This window comes from Pan paniscus, chromosome 11 (assembly GCF_029289425.2).
Source record: "Pan paniscus chromosome 11, NHGRI_mPanPan1-v2.0_pri, whole genome shotgun sequence".
NCBI classification, from domain to species: Eukaryota; Metazoa; Chordata; class Mammalia; order Primates; family Hominidae; genus Pan; species Pan paniscus.
This window is the reverse complement of record NC_073260.2, coordinates 12045094-12068950: the sequence shown is the minus strand read 5'-3', so window position 1 is coordinate 12068950 and position 23857 is coordinate 12045094. Positions and strand designations below refer to the sequence as shown.

Genomic DNA, 23857 nt, shown 5'->3' with positions numbered 1-23857 from the left:
TTTATAGAATATTTTAGAAGTTTTTTATTTTATATTGTTCTGTAGAACTTTTTCTTCCTTTTCTGGGCCAGACATGGTGGCTCATGCCTCGGCACTTTGGGAGGCCGAGGTGGGCGGATCACCTGAGGTCGGGAGTTTGAGACCAGCCTGACCAACATGGAGAAACCCCGTCTCTACTAAAAATACAAAATTAGCTGGGCATGATGGTGCATGCCTGTAATCGCAGGAGACTGAGGCAGGAGAATCGCTTGAACTCGGGAGGCAGAGGTTGCAGTGAGTTGAGATCATGCCATTGCACTCCAGCCTGGGCAACAAGAGTGAAACTCGCTTTTCTTTCTTTTCAATATTAGGTCGGTTTTTTTAAAGTTTACTAGATATTTTTAAAGGTGTGTATTCTCTGTACCTTGATACAGTCAATATATGTCTATTAAATCATGTTTATTAAATTTATGATTTGATTCCTCTATAAATCCATACTCATTTTTGCCTTGACCTATCAGAGAGAAATGTACTAAAATGTCCCATTACAATTATAATTTTATAAACTCTTCTTTCTAGTTATAATAGTTTTTGTTTTATAGTGATATGTTGTTACTCATTACATAAATGTTTATAGTTATATTTTGGAGATGGGTGGTTCTAATTATCCATATAAAATAACATTTTTTATTTGATGTCTTTTTCTCCTAAGTTCTACTTTGTGATTTCATTATTCCCTTACTTTCTTTTTGTCCCAATTTGCCTAGAATATTTTTTACTTTGCCTTTCTTTTTCATGATTGCTTTATTGTATTTAATATATTTCATTTATGTTACCGATCAAGTCTTTTTTGTTTTAGTAGGGAAATGTAACCAATTCATATTTATTAAAACATCTGTGCTGTTCTGTTTACCTTTAGGAGAAGTTCCAGGCTCCTCTTTATCCACTTTCTCATTTTATCCCTCCCTCTCACTCCATCCTTCAGGAGTGCAGATCTGGATTGATCAGATTAGATAACATCTTACTAAGTACTAAACTCCTGGATAGACAGAGCTATATTTGCAAAGGTCAGAGCACACATGCAAACATGCAAAAGTCTCTTTTCTGGACTCTTCTCCCAGAAGAATAACAAAGGGCTGGATGCATTCCAGTGTGAGAGGAGACCTAACCAACTCCCTCCTCTTTGCTGGCTTTGGAGGGGTAAGATCTCAGACTGCCTTCCTGTCTTCTTTCTTTCTACACCACGTAGGCTGATCTACCTTCACTAGTAGTTCTCCTTTAGTCTTGGTCTCACTCATTAGTAGAGAACCTTGCTAGAGAGGGTGGTTAGTGTAGGAGATGATTTGTTTATTCCTGTGTTCTGTTCTCTGCCCAAGGACCACTTTCGTAACACCCCAGTCCATTCTTTACAGTTTTTCCCAGATATGTTCTCTATTTTTCATAATCATTTTCCTCTATTTATCTCAAACTGATATTCTGATTTACTCTTTACAGGCATTTTCTTCTCAGTTCTAGTTTTTGGTTCACCATGGTCACTACATTTTGAAATTCAGTAATTACACTTTTCATCTGAAAGCTGATTATAGATTGTCCCATTTTCATAGATTCAATATGCTCCCAAATTATTACCATAATTGGAAATTTTCAAAAAATTCCTTGTACTTTTTGTAGTAAATCTGTTTTGTAGAACATTTTCTCTGATATTTCAGATTTTACATTTTATACTATGAACTTATCATAGGATCAGCGATTATTCTCTTGATTCTTCCTCATTGGGTGTATTAGTTGGCTTAGAACGTCACAGTGCGGTAAAAAACAACAAGTTTATTTCTCTGTCATATGCAGCCAGGAACTCTAAGTGGGTGGTGGGTCTGCACCACACATTCAGGCTCAAGAAAACCTGCTGTCTTCAACATGAATTTCCAGATCCCTCTGGTCATTGGGGTTCTAGCCAGTGGAGAAGGAAAAAGCGCATGGAAGAGGTACCTCCCCTCTCCTAAAGGGCCTGGGTCCATATATGTACCCAGGTGAGCTTTGGCCCACCTTCAAGTGGAATTAATTCAGTCAAATGGCCACCTCTAGGGAAATGGGGTCTAGCTTTGTGTCCAGCTATGATTCTGCACTGTGACAAATGGCGAGAGTGGATTTTGGTGGCAGCTGGAGCTCTGTACCATCTGGATGAATTGAGGGAGAGGGCTTCTAGGTTGTGCAGTTTTGACATTTAGATGGGTTCTGATAGAGATTGTGTCATTCCTGAGCCAAATCTTCTCCCAAAAAAAGGAAGTGTAGATTTTTTATAGTTGTAATTGGCCAGATCAAAGGTTTGTGAGGACAATAGAAAGAAAATGGACAGAGACAGCTACCTGATAATCAGCTTCTCTACTGCGTTAAAAAGATTTTTTTCCTGAAGTGTTAGTTTTTTCATTCCCCAGTTTGCTGGGGCACTTTCTCCTTTCACAGCAGCTGACGTACTGGTCTTCATCAGGCCCCAGCCACCACAGCCCCCTCTGCTTTAGTTAGCAAGCTGTGTGAGCCAGCCGGGCTTGGGGGACACTGAGACTGCCACTCTGTGCTGGCCCTGAGTGTGACCAGTAGGATCTCCTGCCCACCTACTGCCCTCCCACCCATGCTCTCCTCAGGCAGGTCCTGCCAGCATGAGCTCAGGGTGTTGGTGTGAACCTGCATGGTTTGATTAAGTTACTGCCCAACCGACTTTCCCCAGCCTGTGGTGCTTCCGGTTATCTGGCCTGCCCTTCACTTTGGCCTTTCCTTCATGATAGAGCTGGTAGAATTTCTTTGACATTTCTTGCATGATTAATGAACCTTCTCTGCTTTCCAGGGCCAGTATAGGTCTTACCCCTGTTTTTATATCCCTTTGGCCATTTGCAATAGAAATTTGGCATTCATCTATTCCCATATTTCTTGTTTATGAATATTTAATGAGACCGATACTGTGTCAGGTGTTATGCTTAGCTCTGGAGATGCAGTGGTGAGAACAAGTAAATGTAGTTGCTGTCTTTTGAAGTTTGCTGGAGAGCAGAGAGAGCGCCTGAGGAAAGACAGGTGGGAACTAAATAATCATGCAGAGAAATGTAAATCACAACTCTGCAGAGTGCCCCAAGAACTGACAACAGGGTCATCTTCCCAGGCAGTGGGTCAGGGAAGGTATACAGAAGGAGGGGGACTTTGGTAGAACTGAAGGATGAGTAGTAGGGTTTTTTAGGGGAAGGTGAGAAAGGAGGGCCTTCCAAGCCAGGAAGTCCCAAGCATGTGTCCTTCGGTGAGAAGAAGTGGGGATGCTGGAATAGAGGTGGGATTGTGGCACAGTCATATTTGCAGTTTGCATAATCACCCAGGCTGCAGGCTTCGTTGTGAGGAGCCGCTTGGAGAGGAGCAGTGGTAGATGGGTGTCTAGACTCAGTAGGAGGTGGTTGTTGTCATCAAGGTGACAGATGATGGTGACTTGAATGAAGATGGGGATGGTGAAATGGTAAAGGTGATAGTCAAACCCATTAGCATGAGCTCTGTCTTTATGGATTTCATGAGTTCAAAGGGAGCTGAATTTCTTTTTACCATCAAATCGTTAAATTTGTTCTTCCTTTTTTTTCTTGAACTTTTTAAGCAAGACAAGCAATATGCTTCCTGTTCTAAACTCAACAAATGAAAAGAGCATTATTACGTATGCCTGTGTCTAAAATATAGTGTTTTATGATGTTTAATTTATATTTTTATATGAATGAATGACTATCAGCTCTTCTCCCAAGCCTTCGACTCCTAGATGAGACTAGTTATAGTCAGGACTGTCTCTAGCAACCTCTATTTTAAGGGTAACAAGTAAGGGGAGGGTGTGTCCCACGTCTTTATAGGCCTATGTCAGACATTATTAATTGATCATAGTGCTCTTTTCTTGCCAAGTCCAGATGTCATCTCAGAATGCTTCTCCCAAAGCCCTTGAGGCAGCCTATACCAGTAACACTCTACCTGAAATCTACTTGCTTTTCCCTCTATTTTAACAGTGAGTAGAAACCCACAAAGAAGCTGTTGATGCTGAATCCTCTATACTTCCCCTGTGAAAACGGCAGTGACCCTATGATATCTAAATTTATCTTTCTCTTGTACTTTAAAATTGGCCTCTGTAAAGTTAGAGACAGTCCACCAGATTACCCTCACTTCTGACACCAACTACTACAGCGTTCAGGAGTCCCCAAGACCACTCTCAGGTTTGATAGTTTGCTAGAAGGACTCACAGAATTCACTAAAAGCTTCTAAGCTCACTTATGATTTATTACAACAAAAGGATACACATTAAGATTAGCCAAGGGAAGAGGTGCATGGGACAGAGTTCGGGAGAGTTCCATTGCAGAGCTTCCCATTGTCCTCTCCTGATGGAGTTGTAGACAGCATTAACTCCTCCTGGCGATGATGTGTGACAACATCAGCACCGAGTGGAATGTTGCTCATCAAAGAAGCTCACCTGAATTGCGGTATCCAGAGTTTTTAGCAGGGCTTGATCCCGTAGATGTGGTTGACCACCCACGTGGCTGACCTGAGCCTTCACCCCTCAGAGGTAGAGCTGATACTGTGTGACCCAAAGCCCTCACTATAAATCAGTGTGGCTCAGAGCCCCTAAGTAATCAGACACTAACACAGGTCATTCCCAGGTCTTAGAGATCACCTCCCAGAAGCTGAGGGCAAAGGCTAGACCTCTGTTTGGACAAGTTGAAATTCATGACTACACAGCCTCTTGGGCTCATCCTCAGTTTAGCGAATAGTGTAATGATCTGATGTCATCAAAAAAACATTTGCTTTTAGAAATTATTTTGCAGGAGAAAGATGAAATATAAAAACTGAACCTAGTCACGGACATTCTCTGGAAGATGGTTAGGGAGGGTGGTGGTTAGATGAGGACAATGGGTTTCTGGGGTCTGGCTACCTCTGTTCACATCCCAGCTCTACCTGTACTAACTAGTTAAGTGACTGTAGCCCGTTATTTTACCCTTCTCTGCCTCAGTTTCCTCGTTCATAAATGAGAATAATAATAATACCTACCTTGTGTTATTATGAGAATTAAACGAGATAATACATATTAAGAGCAAAAGAATGCATGGCATTCAACAAATACCAGATACTGTTTCTATATTTATCGTAGGAAAAATTTATCAATCTCTTTTAAATAATTTTCCTTGAGAAAATTCATTGCAGTTTTTCCCTAAATTTTTTTCTATTAATTTTTATACCATCATATCTCTTAAGCACTAGTGAAAACATGAGGTAACCATCTTTCCTGAGAAATCACATTTCTGTTTTGCTGAGTGAGCTCTGAGTTAGAGAGGTGAGAAGTGCCCCTCAGGGCAGATGCGTTCTGATGAGTCTGCTGCAGATCTTTGTTGCAAATTGTGGGTAGATTTAAAGGCTAAAAAAAGATGTGTTGCTTTCCCAAGTCACTACTGAGAAAATCTAGAAGGAGAAAATAAGTTAAATCTTGAGTCAGTAATTTTGGACTCAAGTGCCAAGCCCTGGTGTGTTCACTCACCTCTTTCGAACATTGGGCCCCTTGGAGACTGTCTATTTGCAAGCATCACCTTGCCAGAGCTAAAACACAGTCTGCCTGCCTGGGGAGGGACTAATTGGCCTTTTGGAAACTGTTTAAAACTGAATGAAGCACAGGCGCTTTCTTCGATGGTAGTAGAGCCTTGAGTTCTTGCCAGCCACTAATTGTTCTTTAGGCTTTCCTGTGAAGGAGGCTGAACTTGAGAGTTGGCTTTTGGTCTTGCCATCTGTGAACTGCCACTTGTCCACATGTGATGTGTATTAAGATTGTTTTTGCTGGGAGCATCAGTATTGGAATGTGTTCCAATTAAAATGTGATGCTCTTGTTTTCCACTCTTGCAGGTTAGGCATTCCTTACTCTTGGGTTCCCAAGGACAGTGGGAGCCAACTGTATGAGTACCTGCCTGATAGAGCTTTAAAAAAACTGTTAGCTTCTAGGCTGGGCACTCCAGCCTGTGTCCTTAGATGTGGCTTACTTATAGGATAATTACATACAGATAGAAGAGACATTGTAAATGCTTCCTAATTGAATGCTTTTTCCCCCCTAGCTTATTTCCAGTGATGCTGATGGAGCCATCCAAAGGGCTGGAAGATTCAGAGTGGAAAATGGCTCTTCAGATGAGGTAAGGAAGCCTCCCCACTTCCTGTAATGCCACCAAGCACATGATTATAGTGCCTGGGATATAGCAGTGAAAGAGTTCTGGAAGAGGTAAATAGAGCTTTTCAGAGCTTTGCTTGAAGCAAATGGAAGGGAAATGTCAGTATTCTGGCATGGAAGGTGCTATTCATAGGGTGACACATACCCTTTAAAAGATCTATGTTAAAACCAGGTAGACACAGGAAGTTGTTCTGCCAGCAGTGGGACCAAAGACAATTCTGCCACCCTCTGTGAATGGTCCCAAGTCCCAGTACTTCCTCTGCCAGGCTGATCAGCTTGGCACAGCCATCCGAGCAGTGCCAGGGTCCAGGAGGGAGATGCCAAAAATTACTGCAATGACAAAATGTCACCAGGAAAAGAGGCTGGTACTGCCTACTGCTCCTTGGGCCACGCCTACTTTCTGGGCTCTCTGGGTCTTCCTTGCTGCAGGCCACAGGACTCACCTTGCTTTTTTTTTTTTTTTTTTTTTTTTTTTTTGCCACTACCCTCTCTATCCCACGGGGTCTACCCTTTAAACTGCAGAGTATGGCAAAAACTCGCCAGCCTTTTTCTTCTTTGCTGCCTTTTTGCACGGTAGCTCATCATAGCTCTAGTTCCCTGACCCTGACCCTGGGCAAGGACCCCAGCCACCCTGAGCCTCATTTTTTTTTCATCTGTAAATTAGAACCTGTCTCAAGATTATTGCAAGAATTCAGTGAGCTATGTTTGTGAAACTCCTAGCACTATGCCTGGCACATAGTAAGCTTCAGAAGTGCTAGTTATGATGCTATTGATGGTTATTGTTATTGTCATCACTGCCACATTGCCAGTTTTCTCCTGACCACCTCCTAATGCAAATTCTCGGTAAAGAGCTATGAATTTAACTTGAAAGCCCATGACATTTGGGAAGTGATTGCATGTTTTCACTCTTGGCCTTAGCCATGTACATTTACCTGACCCTTGCCATTGACATGTTAGCCAAATGGAGGCTGAATACCCCTGAATAGGTACCCACATACTTCTTGTTCAGAATGATGTTAGCTGACCCACATAGAAGAAGGAACTCATGGAGAATTTTGCTTCTGAACCTTAGAAACATCCCTCTCCAATGGCCTGGCCCCTGGGACTAGATAGCCTCACCACCAGAAGCTTAGGCAGCCAAGGGTTCTCAGGAGCTAAGCCAGGCACAGAGGCATTGAGTTATTGCTCTCCAGTGCTTGGAAAGCTAGCGGCCACCATGCCGAGTTTCTACTTTGAGAGCCCATGGAGGCTGTATACCTTGAGACATCTTTCTGCTACCAAAATTTTGCAGAACTTCAGCCCAGCCTGAAATGGACAAACCAAACTGGACTTTGCCACCCTACGTAAGCACAACTCTGGCCCCTGCCACATCCAGTGTCTGGAGGAAATACACACCTCCCAGGAAAGACATCAATGGGGCCTTCATGTGATCCTTAATCACCATACACTTGGCAGTCAAACACTGCTCACCTGGCCCTGCCATACACCAGAGGATAGGTTCTGGGACCCAGTCAGGGGTTAGAAATAACCTGTGCTTGGGTCATGATCAGGAGTGGCTTAAGAGTCAGACTTCCCAGGGTTCAAATCATGGCCCTACAACTCACCAGCAATGTGGCCTTGGGCAGTTCAGTTGACATCTTGGGAACAATTTGGGGGAGTTACTGATTTCACAAGTCATTGCAGTCTGTTGTGTTCAAAACACAGTCCATCTCAAATTGCTTCTCTGGAAATATAATATCAAGGATCGAATACTGTTTTAGGTTTTATTTCCACCAAAACTACTGAGCATGATGCTCCATTGGAGCACCTTGGCTGTTTTGTATTGGTGGTCTTCAGTTAAAAGTTTCTGGCCAATGGTACTTTCTAGCCTGATAAAAGACCTTGTGGGCACTTGACTTCCAGAGGGAAAAAACAGCTGGCTTTCTCTGAATTAGGTAAAGCAGTTAGTGCAGTAAAGGACTCACTGTATATAGTTGCTTAAAAATTCTCAAACCTCTGAACAAACAAATTGCAAATTTTGTTTTGGGGTTATTTGTGCTTTTATTATTCAATTGTAAGAGTTTTTTATATAGTCTGGATAATTAGACACTTATCAGATATATGATTGGGAAAAGTTTTCTCCTATTCTGTGGGTTATCTTTTCACTTTCTTGGTTGTGTCCTTTGAAGCACAAAAGCTTTAAGATTAGATCATGTCTAGTTTGTCTATTTTTTTTCTTTCATTGCTGGCACTTCCGTTGTCATGTCCGAGAAACCATTGCCTAATCCAAGGTTGCTTGGTCACTTTTTATAATTTACTGTTCCCTTGAGATAATGTCAAATTTGTCTTTTATTTCTTTAAACATAGTGTAATGGTTTTATCATCTGCGACCGAGAATTCCAATATGTGAAGTTTTTGTGGCTGTTGTTTCATTGTTTTCCTCTGGCCTATGCTCCTCATGTAATGTGCTTCTGCGTGTGCTAGGCTGCCTGATTGTGTGCTACTTATTGTTCCTGAAAATTTTTAGGAATAATATGAAGCCTAAGATGAGTTGCTTTTTGGTAGGGAGGACTTATGTTTGCTTTTGCCAGATAGATACCTTTAAACCAAATACCCATCTTGAGACCTTTTAAACTACCAAAGTGCTGCAGATTACAACTACAGATTTATGTGAAAGCTGGCTTGTGGTCACCACACCTCAGAGACACTCCCCTGCTCAGCTCTGCTCAGTGCTGTGACAACTTCCTTGTAGTTTTTGGTGGTGGAGGTGGTTTCTTCTGATTCCCTCTTCCTTCAGTGTGCAGCCCTTTGGGATCCTAGCATAATGTGGGGCAGGGCTCCTATTGGACTTGCCTACCCCAGTGGGTCTTGGGATTTGACTCTTTGTCCCCCACAAGGTCACCAAAATCCAAATTCAATTTTGCTGGGATTGACAAACATCCTCAAGCCAAAAAGGACTTTCATGCTGCATTTACCTCTGTGGGTTCCCACTTGCCTTTCAGTTTTAATTGGCAATTCCTACAATCTGGTAAGCACTCCAGTGCTTTTTTCCCACCCCTCCCCCCGGCCAAGACAGAGTCTTGCTGTGTCATCCAGGCTGGAGTGCAGTGACACTATCTCGGCTCACTGCACCTCCGCCTCCTGGGTTCAAGCAATTCTCCTGCCTCAGCCTCCCAAGTAGCTGGGATTACAGGTGTGAGCCACCATGCCTGGCTAATTTTTGTATTTTTAGTAGAGATGGGATTTCACCATGTTGGCTAGGCTGGTCTCGAACTCCTGACCTCATGATCTGCCAGCCTTGGCCTCCCAACGTGCTGGGATTACAGGCATGAGCCGCTGCACCCGGCCTCCAGTGCTTTTAAGGAGATGATTTTAATATTTTTCTAGTACTTTTAGTTTTTTCAGTGGGAGGGTTGATCTGAATAACCTAGCCTGCCATTACCAAAAACATAAGTTATATCGGGAGTGCTTTTCATATAATGTGACAAAACATTCATTCAACTGGCATTCATAGGGTCATTTCCTAGTGCCAGACAGGCTGAGCCCTGGATGTAGGATTGAATAAGCCTGCTGAAGTCCCTGCTCCTAGAGGCCTGCAGATGGCAGGGAGAGCCATCAGTAACCAATACAAACACATAGAAGGATTGCAAATTTTGGTAACTACTGTGGCAAAAACAGAGGACCATGGTGCAAAGAAACAGGAAGAGCCCTATTTAAGATGGGGTCGTCAGAAAGCCCTTACCAGCGACAGCCAGTGAGGCCAAGCCTCTGAACAGTGCTTCTCAGACTGTCCATCTTTTTAATTTCCGGTCAGTTGCAGGAAATTAAATATGTGATCCTACTCTGCATAACTAGTACACAGAACCCACCTTATGCAACTCATCAAGGAATTGGATATCATCCAGATTGGTCTGGACAGTTTCATGAGATGAATCCACTGAGCATGTACTTACATGCCACAGGCATGTCAGAACACTGTAAAGATTTCTTGTACACCTTGTCATGGGCTAGTAAACAGTTTGCAGATTGGCATCCATCAGAATGGACCATACTTTCCTGCCTTAGAGTTCATCTGGGCCAATCCCCTTCCCAATGCATGAGTTCCTGCATCAGCTTTGCCAGCAGTTAGCTGATCTGTTCCTGCTTGAGTATATCTCCAGTAATGGGAAACTTGATACCTCCTTTATAGGACTTTTTTCCTCCTGACACCAATCAATTCTGACACCAACTGAGTGTCCTACAATTCAATTCTCACACCGACTACCTGGAGTTAGCATCAGACTCCACAGGTTTAAGGGCTCAGTCCCACAAGACTGTCCTCATTTCAGAAGCCAGTCACAAGCATTGGGTCCCCAGATTACCTACATTCCACATTTCTTACCAACTTGGCTACAAAGTCAGGTAGCCATTACCACAGCCTCCTCCTCAGCTTCCATAACTCCCTAAAATCACTCACAGAATTCATGAAAGCACTTTTTTTTTTTACTATTACTGATATATTATAAAGCACCAGTCCCCAACCTTTTTGGCACCAGGGACCAGTTTTGTGGAAGACAAGTTTTTCCACGGACCAGGCAGTGGGAGATGGTTTCAGGATGATTCAAGCACATTACACTTATTGTGCCCTTTACTTCTATTATTATTACATTGTAATATATAATGAAATAATTATACTACTCATCATAAGGTAGAATCAGTGGGAGCCCTGAGCTTGTTTTCCTGCAACTAGACGGTTCCATCTGGGAGTTATAGGAGACAGTGACAAATCATCAGGCATTGGATTCTCATAAGGAGCACACAACCTAGATCCCTCGCATGTGCATTTCACAATAGGGTTCATGCTCCTGCGAGGATCTAATGCTGCTGCTGATCTGACAGGAGACGGAGCTCAGGTGGTAATATAAGTGATGGGAGTGGCTGCAAATATAGATGAAGCTTTGCTCACCCACCACTCACCTCCTGCTGTGTAGCCCAGTTCCTAAGAGGCTATGGACCAATACCAGGGGTTGGTCTGTTATAAAGAGTACAACTCAGGAAGAAGCAAATGGAAGAGATGCATAGGGCAAGGTATGGGGGTGGTGGCATGGAGCTTCAATACCTTCTCCAGTTGTATCCATATTTTCAGTACCTCAATATGTTCCCCAACATGGAAGCTCCCTAAGCCCCATGATTTAGGGGTTTATATAGAGGTTTCATCAGGTAGGCATGACTTTTTTTTTTTTTTTTTTTTTTTTTTGAGACGGAGTTTTGCTCTTGTTGCCCAGGCTGGAGTGCAATGGCGCAATCTTGGCTCACTGTAACCTCCACCTCCTGGGTTGAAACAATTCTCCTGCCTCAGCCTCCCAAGTAGCTGAGATTACAGGCACCCACCATTGTATCCAGCAAATTTTTATATTTTTAGTAGAGACAGGATTTCACATGTTGGCCAGGCTGGTCTCGAACTCCTGACCTCAGGTGATCCGCCCACCTCGGCCTCCCAAAGTGCTGGGATTACAGGCATGAACCACCACGCCTGGCCAGGTAGGCATGATTAATTAAATCATTGGCCATGGATGACTGCCTCAATCTTCAAACCCTCTCTCACCCTGGAGGTTGGGGTATGGAGCTGAAAGTTCCAAGTTTCCAATCAAGGCTTAGTCTTTCTGGCAGCCACCCCTGATCCTGCAGCTATCTAGGAGCCCCCTGTGAGTCCCCTCCTTAGAACAAAAGATGTTCCTGTCACCCTTATCACTCAGGAGCTCTGTGCTAGGAACCACTAACAAAGACCAAATACGTATTCCCATTATACCACACCCCTAAAGCAGTTAATTCCATTTTTCAGAATCTCTTAATTTCTAGAAAGGTCTTTTTATTGAACATAATTCACCTGTCTACTGTATTTTCTTTTTCTTTTCTTTTTTGAGACACGGTCTCCCTCCCTCTATCACCTAGGCTGGAGTGCAGTGGTGCAGTGATGGCTCAATGAAGCCTCGACCTCCATGGCTCAGGTGATCCTCCAACCTCAGCCTCCTGTGCAGCTGGGCCTACAGGTGCAGGCCACCACGTCTGGCTAATATTTGTATTTTTTGTAGAGATGGGGTTTTGCCATGTTGCCCAGGCTGATCTTAAACTCCTGGGCTCAAGTAATTCGCCCACCTCAGCCTCCCAAAGTTTTGGGATTTCAGCTGTGAGCCACTGAGCCCAGCCTATATTTTCTTTTTTCTTTTTTTTCTTTTTTAACACAAGGACAATTTTAATCCTACACTCTCCTATAGTATAACAGCATCCATTGCTAGCTATCTATTAATTGAAACTGCATTTGCTAAGAACTGTGAACATTAAGAAGCTTTACATGAAGTCACGTGTTGATATAGGCACATAGACATCTTCTAGCACCAACAGAATACATACGTAACACATACCGAATGATCTTGATGGATAAATTTGCTCCACCAGGTAATTCTATTTAGTAAAATTCAGTTAATGCAGAATCCCATTTTTAAAATTTACATCTTTATTACACATTTTTTTATTTTTAAAAAGTCATTCCAGATTGTAATTTGCATGGCAATAAACAGTGGCTTCATGGATTCTTAGTTTCTTAAAGCTGTCTATAGCAATTTAAAACACAAGTCTTCTTTTCAATTTGCAGCACCTGACTTAGAGTTTAAATTCATCGAATGTACTCATTAAAACCGTTCATTTTCTCTTGTGAGAAAGACATGTTTCAATTGCTATTTCCCAAACTATCTGTTGAGCATGGGTGTGTATTGTTTTTATTTGGTTAATAGAATTACTCACACAATTTGTAGCCGGAACAAAAACCTCTAGCCTCTCTGAATGGCCTTCCACTCAAAACAGCGATGATAATAAATGTCTAAAATGTATCTGGGGTCTGCCCCAACTTGATATCACCAAACATGTTTCCAAGTTTTTGTTTTTGGTTTTTTGGGTTTTTTTTGAGATGAAGTCTTGGCTCTTATTGCCCAGGCTGGAGTGCAATGGCGTAATCTCAGCTCACTGCAACCTCTGCCTTCTGGGTTCAAGCGAGTCTCCTGCCTCAGCCTCCCAAATAGCTGGGATTACAGGCACCTGCCACCATGCCCGGCTAATTTTTGTATTTTTAGTAGAGACGGGGTTTCACCATGTTGGCCAAGCTGGTCTCAAACTCCTGACATCAGGTGATCCACCCACTTCAGCCTCCCAAAGCACTAGGATTACAGGCATGAGCCACCACGCCCGGCCTGCTTCCAGGTTTTCTTAGAAAATATGGTTTTTAACTCTATGCATAATACTCTACCACGTGATACACCATCACTTCTTTATTTCCCAGTTGTTCATTTCTACCATTTTATACTTGTAATTTTTTATATTATAAATAATATTGTAATGAACACCTTCATCCATAAGTTTTATGCGAGACTGGTTATTTCTTTAGAATAATATCAAAGAAGTGGCTTACTGGTTCAAACAGTACATGTGGTTTTAAGGCTTTTAATATAATTTACTGAATAATCTCCAGAGTAGCTCAAAAAAGTCCTACCGACAGTATGTTATTATGCCTCCAGAGTCGACTTGCTAACAGTGAAGCAAATTCAACCACAAATTTATTAGATTCTCACCTATCTCAAGATTATCACATCAAAGAAGCAAGAAGATGTATTACTGGTGAGGAAGCCAAATTCAAATTCTTTCAGAAAATTCACTCAACTTTAGATCTGTAAAATAGTCAACAGAAATGCTTCCCACAAAAAGTCTACAGGGCTTTTCCAAAAATAAAAAGAGAGAAAGAGAAAAGTCAGGCCAGGCACGGTGGCTCACGCCTATAATCCCAGCACTTTAGGAGGCTGAGGCGGGTGGATCACGAGGCCAGGAGACTGAGACCATCCTGGCTAACATGGTGAAACCCCGTCTCTACTAAAAATACAAAAAAATTAGCCGGGTGTGGTGGCGGGTGCCTGTAGATCCAGCTACTCGGGAAGCTGAGGCAGGAGAATGGCATGAACCCGGGAGGTGGAGCTTGCAGTCAGCACCACTGCACTCCAGCCTGGGCAACAGTGCGAGACTCCGTCTCAAAAAAAAAGAAAGAGAAAAGTTAGTACCAAATGACCAGAATTTTTTATTTGACTAAATTCTATTCCATGCATAAGCGTGACAGTCTCCTGTGGTTATCTGACTTTGGCAATAAAAAAACAAGCAGCCTTGTGCAATGGTGCGATCTTGGCTCACTGCAACCTCTGCCTCCCAGGTTTAAGCGATTCTCCCACCTCAGCTTCCTGAGTAACTGGGATTACAGGCGCCTGGCTAATTTTTTTGTTTTTGTTTTTGTTTCTGTTTTTGTTTTTTTTGAGATGGAGTCTCGCTCTGTCACCCAGGCTGGAGTGCAATGGCGTGATCTCAGCTCACTGCAAGCTCCGCCTCCCGGGTTCATGCCATTCTCCTGCCTCAGCCTCCCAAGTAGCTGGGACTACAGGCACCAGCCACCACACCTGGCTAATTTTTGTATTTTTAGTAGAGACCGGTTTCACCATAGCCAGAATGGTCTCGATCTCCTGACCTTGTGATCCGCCCACCTCGGCCTCCCAAAGTGCTGGGATTACAGGTGTGAGCCACCGTGCCCAGCCAATTTTTTTTTGTATTTTTAGTAGAGATGGGGTTTCACCATATTGGCCAGGCTGGTATTGAACTCCTGACCTCAGGTGATCCACCTGCATCGGCCTCCCAAAGTGCTGGGATTACAGGCATGAGCCACCATGTCTGGCCATATATACATTTTTTTTAAAGGCCTGTCTCCCTTTGGCCATATCAAGATTAAGCTCAGGTCATTAAAAACAGACAGATTTTCGAAATCACTTCTTTACTTCTCCAAGATCTTCAGTGCTGTCATCATTTACCTCTGGCCAGTTTTCCTGAATAACATCAATTATGTCATCTGTAAAGTCTTCCTGAATGATAATTTCTTCCTCTTCTGTTACTGAGGCACCACACAATTTTTGAGCAAAAAATCTTTGTGCTTTTTTAAGATCAATTTCAAAAGTTAGAGGCCACACATTCATGTTACATGTTTCTTCTCTGTTCTGGGAATTTTGGCTGTGTAACCTTTTCTGGTATGGCCTTCTTTTCTTTGTTTTATTTGACCCCTTTCACCTCTCTTTTGTATTTTATTCTCCTCTTCTGCCCCTGCTGTTCCTTGACCCTCATTAATTCCAGCTTCTTGTTTGGGTGAATTTTCTTTTTTTTGTTGTTTTTTGAGACGTAGGCTGGAGTGCAGTGGTGGGATCTCTGCTCACTGCAACCTCCACCTCCCAGGTTCAAGCGATTCTCCTGCCTCAGCCTCCAGAGTAGCAGGGACTACAGGCATGCGCCACCACGCTTGGCTAATTTTTGTATTGTTAGTAGAGATAGGGTTTCACCATGTTGGCCAGGCTGGTCTTGAACTCCTGACCTCAAGTGATCTGTCCCCCTCGGCCTCCCAAAGTGCTGGGATTACAGGCGCGAGCCACCGTGCCTGGCCCTATTTGGGTAAAGTTTCTACAGTAAGTTTTGCAGATTCATTTGGAAAATTCTTCTCTAACCATTATCTACATTTAGCAACATTAGGCATGTATTTACAGTAGCCTGTTGGTAATGAACAGACTCCACAATAAAGGACTCACAGTGGGTAATCAGTATCTAACTCGGCCCTGTTCCTTAGGTCTCCTTTGCACTTGGCCCCATAGGATTCAGAAATGTCTGCAGCCATTTCACAAACCCAGGTGGTTCCCTCTGCTATTGCCAGTTGAAGCGACACATGAAACTATCATCTGTATTTTCCACTCAGTGTTTCTATTTATATTCTCCATAGCCCCAGACTGTAAGTCTGAGCCCTCTTCAATGTGACATCTGTTGTTTTCCTCCTAAGACACAGGATCAGTTCCATCATTGTCATCCTTATTGCTGTTCCTTGGACACTTGTGAGGTTGTTATTGAACCTTTTGGACCAAAGTGCTCAGAACCGAACACAGGGCTCTGGGCATGCTCCACACAGCCACAGAGTGGAGCAGGCTCATCCCCTTCCTTGCTGTAGACACTACCTCTTTTTATGGACCCTAATGACTCGTTATGAACCTACAATATGTTACTTTGCCCACCCCCCATCTTTTTCACATGTGCTGGTGTTTAGCTGTGGAGCAGCGCTATGATATAATGGAGACTATTTTGGAGTCAAACAAACCTGGGTTCAAACCTCAGCTCTACCACTCTCTAGTTTACAATTCAGTGTCTCTGTGCCTCAATTTCCTAATGGGTAAAAAGGGAGGGGAAATCCTTCCTTGTACCGTCTGACCTTGTCCTTCAGTAATTTGTATTTTGTATCTAAGTGTAGGATCTTGCATTGTCTACATTGAATTTAATCTCATTAGTGTGTCTCATAATTCCTAATTGTCAAGACTTTTTGGTGACATCTTGATTCTGTCACCTGTCCTGTTAGCTAACCCACTGAGCAGCTTTATTTTACCTTCAGATGTGCTTGTCTTGCCATCTGTGTGCTTATTCAGATTATTAATTAAAATGAGTGTGACCCCTGGGTGGATCACTGGGGACCTCCCTTACAGCTCACTTGTATGTATCAATTAGTAGATAGTGCAGCAGAGGGGACAATCTTTCAGCTTTTTACAAATCTATCTTCCTTAGCATTGGGAGGACTCTTTTTTTTTTTTTTTTGAGACAGAGTCTCGCTCTGTCGCCCAGGCTGGAGTGTGCAGTGGCGTGATCTCGGCTCACTGCAAGCTCCGCCTCCTGGGTTCACGCCATTCTCCTGCCTCAGCCTCCGGAGTAGCTGGGACTACAGGCGCCTGCCACCACACCTGGCTAGTTTTTTCTATTTTTAGTAGAGACAGGGTTTCACCGTGTCAGCCAGGATGGTCTCGATCTCCTGACCTCATGATCCACCCGCCTCGGCCTCCCAAAGTGCTTGGATTACAGGCTTGAGCCACCGCGCTCGGCCGGGAGAACTGTTATACACTGTTGGAGGATATGAAAATTACCACAATCTTTTGGGAAGGCAATTAGCAATAATTAAAAATGTGTATACCATTTGGCAAGACCTTCTATTGCTAGGACGTATATTGTAGCATTATTTAAAATAGGAAAAAAACTGGAAACAGCATCAGTTTCTTTCAGTAGAGGAATTATCATGTAAACTATGGTCCATTTACACAATGAACTGGTTAGTGGCCATTAGAATGAGGTAGACACATATGTACTACTACACAAAAAATGTTTAAGATACATGTTAGACATAAAGGCAAGTTCCAGAATGACTTGTTTAATATCATGCCATTTTTCTTAAAAACAAAAAAATGGGAAATATGCTCGTGAAGATGCGAGAAAATTTCTGAAAAGATACAGAAGAATATAACAGTAATTGTTTCTGGAGAATGGAAATGGGAGCTCAGGAAAGAAGCTGGAGCTGGAGGACCTTAACCTTCCACTTGATGCCCTCATATACTGTTTACATATTTTACAAGCTTATATTCATTCAACTGAAGAGTTGAATTTTTTAAAAGAAGAATCTATGTAGTTGTTAAAAAGAACAAAATAGATCTATATGTATTGACATAGAAATATTCCCGGGCTGGGCATGGTGGCTCACGCCTGTAATCCCAGCACTTTGGGAGGCCGAGGTGGGCGGATCACGAGGTCAGGAGATCGAGACCATCCTGGCTAACATGGTGAAACCCCGTCTCAACTAAAAATAGAAAAAATTAGCCAGGCGTGGTAGTGGGTGCCTGTAGTCCCAGCTACTCCAGAGACTGAGGCAGGAGAATGGCGTGAACCTGGGAGGCAGAGCTTGCAGTGAGCCAAGATGGCACCACTGTACTCCAGCCTGGGCGACAGAGCAAGACTCCATCTCAAAAAAAATAAAAATAAAAATAAATATTCCCAAGATATTTTCTTTAGCAGAGAAAAATTTTTCAGTGTAATATCTATACTACTGTCCCATTTATGAAAACAAATTATGTATATGTATATATAGGCTTATGTATGTATATATATTTTTGTATGTATATATGTATGTGAATGTGTGATATGTGTGTATGTGTGTATAAAGTAAACACATCTTTGTAAATGCATAAAAAGATCTGGGATTATTCAGACCAATCTAGTAGCATGGTTATTAGAGGGAAAAGAAGTAGGTTGGGTCATGGAGGATGGGGGAAAGAAAAAGATTTTAACCTTTGTGTAGTTTCATGTTTTTATAATCAGCTTTCATGCTTACATTTGTAATTTTTTAAAAGTTTTAGTTTGTTTTTTAAAAGAATCCATTTTCCCTACTGCCATGTTATCTCAGCAGTTTAACCTAGGAACTGAAGTAAAATCAGCGTAACTGCATTCATTCATGTATTGAACTCACTCTGGAATAGACTCTATGAAAAATCAAAGGAATTATTTTAAAACTGTGGATACCATTTGTATTCTGAGTTTCTGTATTTTGTGGATTCCCTGCTTAAAGTCAAATATTTGAGAACACTCAAATAAAACCAGGGTGTCATATATGGATTTTGATTACATTATCCTCAAAATATCCTGGCCAGATTCAGTCTTCCTCCGTCACATCCCACAAGTATAAGTAGGGGGTGGGGGAAGATAATGAAGGCAGTGAGAAGCTTTGGTGGGCTTTGGATCTGATGCAGAAATGATTCAGGACTTTTGGGTCTCTGTGGGTATGTACAGGCCTGAATGCAGCATGAAGCAACTTGAGTTCATTTCCCTCTGTTGTAGCCTTTCATAAATGTTTACCTAAAGGGCATAAAATAAGCATGAGTGTTTGCAATGTTAAACTTCAGTTATCTGGAAAGTGTAATCATCAGCCTATTTTCTCCTAACTTTCTAGTTGATGTCAAATGAATAATGTGTTCCTGTTTCATTGTCGCCTTAAACTCCTATAGACAGAGTTTCTATATCTCCAAGATCTTTTGTAAAATAGGTGACACTTAAATTAGTTAGGATTTATTGTAGGTTAAAACCACAATTAGGTACTACTTCACCAACTCCAGAACTGCAAGGACTGAAAAGCTAAAAGTTTGGTCAGAGAACGTGGAACAACTAGAGCTCTCATATATCTTGCTAATAGGAGTTTAAATTGGTGTGTGTATCCTCTTTGGAAAATTTTTTGGCAGTATCTGCTAAAACTGAACACACATACGTCTGTGTCACCGGATGTATACCCAACGGAAGTGAGTACTTGTATCCACCAAAAGACAGACTCAAAATGGTCATAGTGGCTTTATTCTTTTTTTTTTTTTTTTTTTTTTTTTGAGGCAGAGTCTCACTCTGTCACCCAGGCTGGAGTGCAGTGGTGTGATCTCAGCTCACTGCAACCTCCGTCTCTTGGATTCTAGTGATTCTTGTGCCTCAGCCTCCTGAGTAGCTGGGACTACAGGCATGCGCCACCACACCTGGCTAATTTTTTGTATTTTTTGTAGAGACAGGGTTTAGCTTTGTTGGCCAGACTGGTCTCGAACTCCTGACCTCAGGTGATCCACCCACCTCGGCTTCCCAAAGTGCTGGGATTACAAGCGTGAGCCACCAAGCCCAGCCAGTGGCTTTATTCTTAATAGCCAAAAACCAGAAACAATCCAAATGTCCATCAATAGAAGAATGAATGCGTAAATTGTGGTATTCATCCGGTGGACTACTACATGGCCATGAGAAAGAGTGAACCACTGCCACACCAGTAACACAGGTGAATGTTGCAGACCGAATGACAAAGGATAAACGCCTGACTCAAATACACATCATATGATTTCATTTTCGTAACGCTCAAGAGCAGGTAAAACGAATCCATGGTGATAGAAGTTAGGACAGTGGTTCTCTTTTGGCATGTGGTTGAGTAATGACTGGGGAAATGAACAAGGGAGCCTTCTGGAATACTGAAAATATTTTCTATATTGATCTAGGTAATGGTTATGAGGGTGTATAAATGTAAAAAAAATTATTTGGCTGTACACTTCTTTGTGCCCTTTACTGTCCACTAGTACTACACATCATCGGAACCTGGAGCTTATGTTCAGAGTTCTTCTTCAGGGTCCTGGGAAAAGTGGGATTTTTTTTGTTGTTGTTTTTTGTTGCCTAGTCTCCATTGCTTTTGTCAGTTCCTGCATGTATTTTTGTCTTTACACCTCATCAAATGTGGTTTTAGCAAGGGATGGGAAGTGTCTTGCTCTGTGAGACTCACAACATTTTTGGAGTTGGGTTATTTCCCCTGTGTTTTGGTTAAGTATTCAGTGAAGAGGAAAGTGAAATAGGTAACTTTTATTTTAATTTTTTTTAATTTTTAATTTTTTTTCTTAAGAAACACGGTCTTGCTCTGTTGCCCAGGCTGGAGTGCAGTATCACTATTATGGCTCACTGCAGCCTCAGCCTTCTGGGTTCAAGTGATCCTCCCACCTCAGCCTTCCAAGTAGCTGGGACTACAGGCACACACTACCATACCTGGCTACTTTTTATTTTTTAATTTTATTCATTTATTTATTTATTTCTTGTAAAGACAGGATCTAACTATGTTACCCAGGCTAGTCTTGAACTCCTGGCCTCAAATAATCCTCCCAACTCGGCCTCTCAAAATGCTGGGATTATAGGCATGAACCACTATGCCCAGCCCAGTAATTTTTTAATCATTAAAGAAAACTCCTCATATTGACAGTTGGTATTCAGCATGCCAGTGCCTCTGGAGTCCCATCTCTCCCTCTGCGATGCTGAGCAGCACCTTGCGCCTCCCTGTGGTGTTCCATTCTACACTTGGCAGTGTTCAAATCTCTGGGAGGCAGACAGTTGCAAGTGCTTCAGAAGCCTAGGGCATGCAGGTCATTTTCCATGCCTTTGAATCCCCTTGGAAATCTGCTAAAACCCCTAGACCCCTTCTCAGAATAATGTTTTTAAATACATGAAATTAAATACATAGGATTACGAAGGAAAACAGTTGTATTGAAATAATTATCAACATGATTTTTGAAACCTAAATTATGATACAGTAATATATATGATTTTAAAATACATTAAATAGGCCAGATGTAGTGGCTCACGCCTGTAATCCCAGCACTTTGGGAGGCTGAGGTGTGTGGATGACTCGAGGTCAGGAGTTCGAGACCAGCCTGGCCAACGTGACGAAACCCCGTCTGTACTAAAAATACAAAAAGCAGTCAAGTGTGGCCGGGCGCGGTGGCTCACGCCTGTAATCCCAACACTTTGGGAGGCCGAGGAGGGCGGATCACGAGGTCAGGAGATCGAGACCATCCTGGCTAACACGGTGAAACCCCGTCTCTACTAAAAATACAAAAAATTAGCCGGGCGTGGTGGCAGGCGCCTGTAGTCCCAGCTACTCAGGAGGCTGAGGCAGGAGAATGGCGTGAACCCAGGAGGTGGAGCTTTCAGTGAATCTAGATCGCGCCACTCTACTCCAGCCTGGATGACAGAGGGAAATTCTGTCTCAAAAAAAAAAAAAAAGCTGGTGTGGTGGCACACACCTGTAATCCTATCTACTCGGGAGGCTGAGGTAGTAGAATTGTTTGAACCTCAGAAACAGGTTGCAGTGAGCCAAGATCACGCCGCTGCACTCCAGCATGGGCAACAGAGCAAGACTCCGTCTCAACAAAAAATAAATACATTAATTAATTAATTATAATACATTAAATAATGAATCTAGCAGCAGGCCTCATAAATACTGTAATTTTGAAAAGTGAAGAGTGTAAACAGTATTTTAAGATATCAGCAATCACTATAATGAATTCTGAAAATATCTTTGATTTTTTTTTTGTCGGCATGGTTACCAGAACTGTCCATTCTATCGTTTTTTTGCATATATTCATAACTGAATGAAACACTAAATTTTAGTTAGAACTTAGGGAAAATAAAGTTATATTTGTTTTGCCCCATCCAAGTTTATGCCCCGCTCTCTGTGCTGAATTCTTTTAGAACTGGCATAGAGCATTGTTTCTCAAAGTTCAGTTTTCATCAGAACCACTTGTAAAACAGTTGCTGGTTCCCCACTCATAGAGATCTTAAGGAAGAAGTTTACGATGGGCCCAAGAGTGCACACTTTAACAAATTTGAGAAGCACAGAACTAAGATCTGTTGCTGCTACCTGAAAGAAGCTTGTCTGTGCCATCCACGCATCTCTTGGAGGCCCCAGAAGTTTAAACGTCCTGATGACAGCTTAGGAGTTTACTCTCTAGGCGAGAGAGAAAGACGTTCATGACAGTGTTGCTTTTAGTAGAACAAAGAAAAATAACTGTGATAGGCAACTGATCAAGCACAATAATGTGCAATTATGCAGTGAATACATGGAGTTGTTATGATGTAAATACATATTTATTAATAGTCATAGTGGGAAAATGTGATACCAAATAGTATGCCTATTGTGATCTCTGTATATGCAAATGAAAAATTGTGGAACAATACACGAAAATGTTAATTTGAAAATTCAGGTGATTTTTGTTTAACCTTTGTTTTCTAATAGGGCTAACAAGTTTTTTTTAATGTGTCAAGTAAATAAAAGTTTTAGAAATACTAAAAAATAAAAAAATAAAAAGTTTACTCTCTAGGCTCTGCTCTAGCTTTGTAGGATCCAAGGCCTTGGGACCATGACACCAACCACTGTGGAGTCTGGCTGAGGCCAGCTTCCTTGGCTGGACTCCCCCTGTGTCTGGTCAGCTGATGCCTGAGGCTGGCTGGTGGGTCATGCCATCGCTGCATGCCCTGCAGTGTCATAGTGGAAAGACCTGGAGACCAGGAGTACTGCCAGTAGTTCATGGTTATAAAGTAAATAACTGTTGATAATGAATCATGCGAAAGTCCTACAAGGAACAAAATCCAATGATATGCTTTCACCAAAAGGTAAAAACTAAGAGGTAATATCTTGAATAGGTAATCAAAATTAACATCACCACTGAGGAACAGATGGGTATTTTGAAATATGATAAGCTGAGGACAAACCTCACTTACATGGTATTCCAGCCAAGTCTGCATACCCTGAATCTAACTGGGGAAACATCAGACAAACCCAAAATGAGGAGGGAAGATGCTGCATTCTTCAAAAATGTCAAAATCAGACACAAAGAAGGGAACTATAGACACTGGGGCCTACTTGGGGGTGGAAGGTAAGGAATGAAAAATTACCTATTGGGTATTATGCTGATTACCTGAGTGACAAAGTTATCTGTTTACCAAACCCCTGCAACACACAATTTGCCCATGTAACAAGCCTGCACATGTACCCCTTCAACCTAAAATACAAATTGGAAAGAAAAAAAAAATAGTGACAGTCAAAAAATGTCAATGTCATAAAGACAAAGAGTCAGTGGAAATGTTGCAGATGAAGGGAGTCTAAAGAAACACAATGAAATGATCCTGTACTGAAGAGAGAAAATGCTTAAAATGACATTGTTGACTCAATTGACAACATTAGAATACAGATGGCATCAATGTTAGACTTAGAAAAGTTGATAAAGCTCAACTGTGGTTACGTAAGAACATAGCCCTACTCTTGCGAAATACACACTGAAGTATTTAGGGATGAAGCCTATTATTTTACATCTGAGTCTTAAATGGTTCAGAAAAAATATTGTATATGTGTGTATGTTTGTGTGTGTGTTGGGGGTTGTGAACAAATGAGCCAGTGGGGTAAAACATTAACAGTAGGTAAATCTGGTAAGTAAAAGGTAAACATGCTTT

General features: G+C 42.1%; 1 protein-coding gene and 1 pseudogene across 5 annotated transcripts in view; one reads left to right on the top strand and one right to left on the bottom strand.

Annotated features, from left to right (window-relative positions):
• The window catches only part of GARNL3 (GTPase activating Rap/RanGAP domain like 3), a 170476-nt gene that overhangs the window by 61774 nt on the left and 84845 nt on the right, over nucleotides 1-23857 (top strand). For all 5 annotated transcript variants that reach the window (XM_034929091.3, XM_034929089.3, XM_034929090.3 and 2 more), the window contains one exon: nucleotides 6078-6152. In XM_034929091.3, coding sequence (XP_034784982.1) covers nucleotides 6078-6152 — 75 coding nt within the window. The remainder of the gene's footprint in view (nucleotides 1-6077; nucleotides 6153-23857) is intronic.
• LOC103787029 (density-regulated protein-like) lies at nucleotides 10372-18624 on the bottom strand (annotated as a pseudogene).